Genomic DNA, 4,127 nt, shown 5'->3' on the forward strand with positions numbered 1-4,127 from the left:
GCCACAGCTACGTCGGGACAGGTGTCTGTCTCCTCGGCACGTCCTCGTGGGCAACGGTGGAAGATGGACCAGCATTTGCCCCGGAGAGCCCAGAATTCTCCCCAGGAAATGAGGGGCCACTGCCTGTGCACACCTGGGCTCAGCAGCCACAGGACACACACGGGGGTCGCAGCGGGAAGCGGGGTTGCGCAGACTGGACGCAGTCAGCCCCACTCACCCCTGCCTGTGCTCACAGCACCCTCCCCCGCACGGCCGAACGGCCCTCACCCGTGTCCCTGACCACCCGTGTCCCTGACCACCCGAGTCCCTGACCAGTGGTCGTCACCTCGGCGAGAAGCAGGGACCAACGCCTGCCCCGTCCACAGGTCCAGGGGGAGGGGCCAGCACCAGAGGACCCGGCCGGTCACAGTGGCACAACTCAACTGGCCAGGTGGACACGTGGCAGGAGAAGCAGCAGACGCTGCCCAGGGACATAGAGGACACAGTGGAGGCCAGAGCCATGGCAGCTGGTCAGCGCCAGTGGGAGCGAGGGGAACAGCCCACCAACCTCGCCTCGGCCAGCTCCACTTGGCATGTCAGGGGCACAGGGGGCAGGGCCGAGACTAGACATGGACGTCAGGGAGACGGAGACAGAGACATGGAGGACAGAGACAAGCGGGACACAGACAGGAGGGACAGAGACAGGAGGAGGGGCAGCGATACAGAGGGCAGAGACAGGAGGGACAGCGACACAGGAGGAGGGACAGGGATGAGGAGGGCAGAGACGGGGGGATGGAGAGACAGGAGGAGGGCCAGAGATGAGGAGGGCAGAGACGGGGCGACGGAGAGATAGGAGGAGGGACAGAGATATGGACAGCAGAGACAGGAGGAGGGACAGAGATGAGGAGGGCAGAGACGGGGGGATGGAGAGACAGGAGGAGGGAGAGAGATGAGGAGGGCAGAGACGGGGAGACGGAGAGATAGGAGGAGGGACAGAGATGAGGAGGGCAGAGACGGGGGGATGGAGAGACAGGAGGAGGGAGAGAGATATGGAGGGCAGAGACAGGAGGGACAGCGACACAGGAGGAGGGACAGACCTACGGAGGGCAGAGGCAGTGACCCCGAAGTGGGTGAGCTGGAGCGGTGACAGACACGGACCTGCTGCTCACGGAGGTGGAGGCCATGGCCTGACGTGCGGCAGGACGGGCCCATGGACGTGCCACGTGCTGACCTCAGACGTGGGCAGGTCAGTGGGCTCCCCGTTACCTGATCCTCTCCCTGCATGCTGCACGCACAAAGTCCCGGACGTGCGGCTGGGCAAAGTGTGCGTCGTGGTACTCGATCAGCTTGGCGTAAACCGTGGGCACCGCCATGAATACGTTGACTCGTGGACTTTCGGAACTTAGGAACTTCTCCCAAACCTAAGGAGAGGAGCAGGCACTCAGTGAGAGGCCCAGGGGCCCTTGCGGAAGCCTTTCCTGCTATAGGTCAAAGGGCCCCGGGCGGCTCCCACCAGAAGGGCCGCGGCCACCCCGCGTGGGGAGCACCGCGGCCGGCCTGTGAGGAGGAGTGCTAGGGACCTGGAGCCAGGCCTTCAGACCTGCTCCTTGGCTGCAGGAAGGCGGTTGGCGGTGCTGTGGGGGAGCCGGGGGCCGCAGCCCGCAGTGGCACGTGCCTGCAGACTGGCTGCTAGTCGGCTGTGCGTGTGGACGGGTCACGCAAGCTCCGCTCACTCTACACACCTCGCTTCCATGGAGACGGCGAGTCCCTCACTGCGCTGTCCACGACCCACCCTCTGTGGCTCCACCCCTGGCCCACAGTGGTCAGGAGGCAACAAAGCCACACCCTCCACGGCATGAGGCGCAGAGGGCCTAAGGGAGGCCGAAGATTCCAAGTGGGGCCGATGCTCGTCCTGACCAGCCACAGTGATGAGTCCCTCAGACGCGGCGGCACAGGGAAGGCACCGCCTGGGGAGAAGGGACATGAGTCCTTCAGGGCGAGGCTGGCGTCTCTCCCAAACTAGGAAGCACACTGCGGGCAGGAGGGGGCTAAAAGCAGAGCTTCAGAAGATCTAGATGTAGCAGTTACAAACAAGGACATTGAAACAGTCAGAGTAACTAGGTTAAGAAATCTAGAAGAAGGGGGACCAGCAGTTAGAGTAGTGGCTATGTCGCTGGACTCCCATGTAGTCAACCACGGTTCAAGTCCCAGGCCCGGTGGCTTAAACTCACGCCAGGCGGGTGTGCGTGCATGCCCAAGATCCCGAGAGGAGAATGGAGGAGAAGGGATTGCGGTGTGGCCATCCCCCCTGGGGAGGTGATTTCTCGCTTTCTGTCTCTCTGTCTCTCTGTCTTTCTGGTGAGTGCACACGCCCTATAGCAAAAGCCTCTCTAAAAAAAAGGGGGTCAGCAAGTGGCATGGTGGGTAAAGCGCTGGACTCCCGTGTGGCTGACTGCAGTTTGAGTTCCAGACCTGTGGCTGCTTTCTCACATTCCCTCTCTATCTCTCTCTCTCTGGTGAATGTGTGTACCCTATAGCAAACTTAAGAAATTAATAAATAAAACAATTTAAAAAGTTAAAAAAAAGAAATTTAGAAGAAAAGAACAAAATGGGGGAAACGGAGGATGCGAAGACACGTGGACTCACAGGAGGAATGACTATAAAACTGGCGAGTCAGGGCCAGCAGGTTGGTAATGGTGACGCCACTGGATGCCCATGTAGGTGACAGCAGCTTGAGTCCCGGACCCAGCAACTTAAAACTCATACCAGGTGCGTGTGCATTTGTGCATGTCCAAGATCCCGAGAGGAGAAAGAAGAAGGGATTGGGGCATGGCCATCTCACACAAGGGATGATTTTTCACTTTCTGTCTCTCTGTTTCTGTCTCCCCAGTGAGTGCACACACTCTATAGCAAAAAACACCTCTTAAAAAAATAATAACCCGGGAAATGTATGATCTGCAGTCAAGGATCACTGGGTAGACTTGACAGACTACGTCATGCAAGAGTTGAAAAGATAGGAGAATGCAAACACACGTCAACAGAAATTCCTAGCCTGAGGTACAGACAGGAAAGCAAAGAAGCAGGTCGAGAGTAAGAGTGTGGGAGACAACGAAACAGTCTAACATACCTGGCTGTAGAGAGGAGAGGGTATGAAAAACAGAGAGATAGCCCATGTTTACAGATGGGAAGGGCCCATATTCTTTCTCTTTGAAAGAAAGGTTTTTGCTATCAGGGCATGTATGCTCACTGAAGACACAGAGAGACAGAAAAAGAGTAAGTGAGAAATCACCCCCAGAGGGGATGGCCATATCACAATCCCTTCTCTTCCATTCTTCTCTTGGGACTTTGGGCACGCACACACATGTGCCTGGTGTGAGCTGCCAAAACACTTACGGCCAACTGAGTTTTGAAAAAGAAGCCAAGTCGCCAATAGGGGAAGGACCATCAGTCAGCAGACGGTGCTAGGACAACTGGGCATCTGCGTGCAGAGATCCTTACCTCACGCCATACACTAAAGCTAGCCCAAGGCAGATCAGCAGCCTAGATGTGTTAGCTAGAATGATAAAACTTCTAAGAAAAAACATGAAGGGAAAAAGCTCCATGACCTTTGATTTGGCAAAGATTTCTTAGGTATGATACCAAAAACATGATTTATAAAATTTGAAAACTGATAAAATGAATTTTATTGAAATTAAAAATGTTTCAAAAGACACCATTAAGAAAATGAAAAGACAAATTAGAGTTAGAGGAAATATTTGCAAATAATATATCTAATAAAAGACTTGTATCCAGAACATTCAAACACATTTCCAACATAATAATAAGACAAATAATCCAAATTAAAACTGGGCAAGAGAGGGACTAGCAGATGGCACAATGGTTACTGGGCTGGGCTCCCAGGAGTAGGCTGCAGTTTGAGTCCTGGACCAGGAACTTGATGGCACCATGGTTACTGGGCTGGGCTCCCAGGAGTAGACCGCAGTTTGAGTCCTGGACCAGGAACTTTAATTCACACAGCCGTGAGTGTGTGCATGCCCAAAATCCTGAGAGGAGAATGGAGGAGAAGGGATTGCAGCGTGGCCATGCCCCCTGCAGGGGTGATTCTCTCTCTCTGTGTCTCTGGTAAGTGCATACACCCTATAGTAAAA

General features: G+C 55.1%; 1 protein-coding gene across 3 annotated transcripts in view; it reads right to left on the reverse strand.

Annotated features, from left to right (window-relative positions):
- The window catches only part of ACSF3 (acyl-CoA synthetase family member 3), a 22,272-nt gene that overhangs the window by 13,697 nt on the left and 4,448 nt on the right, over positions 1–4,127 (reverse strand). For all 3 annotated transcript variants that reach the window (XM_006152534.2, XM_006152533.2, XM_006152535.3), the window contains one exon: positions 1,246–1,400. In XM_006152534.2, the coding sequence (XP_006152596.1) occupies positions 1,246–1,400 (155 nt within the window). The remainder of the gene's footprint in view (positions 1–1,245; positions 1,401–4,127) is intronic.

The sequence above is a fragment of the Tupaia chinensis genome, unplaced genomic scaffold (genome assembly GCF_000334495.1).
Source record: "Tupaia chinensis unplaced genomic scaffold, TupChi_1.0 Scaffold000355_1, whole genome shotgun sequence".
In the NCBI taxonomy this organism is placed as follows: Eukaryota; Metazoa; Chordata; class Mammalia; order Scandentia; family Tupaiidae; genus Tupaia; species Tupaia belangeri.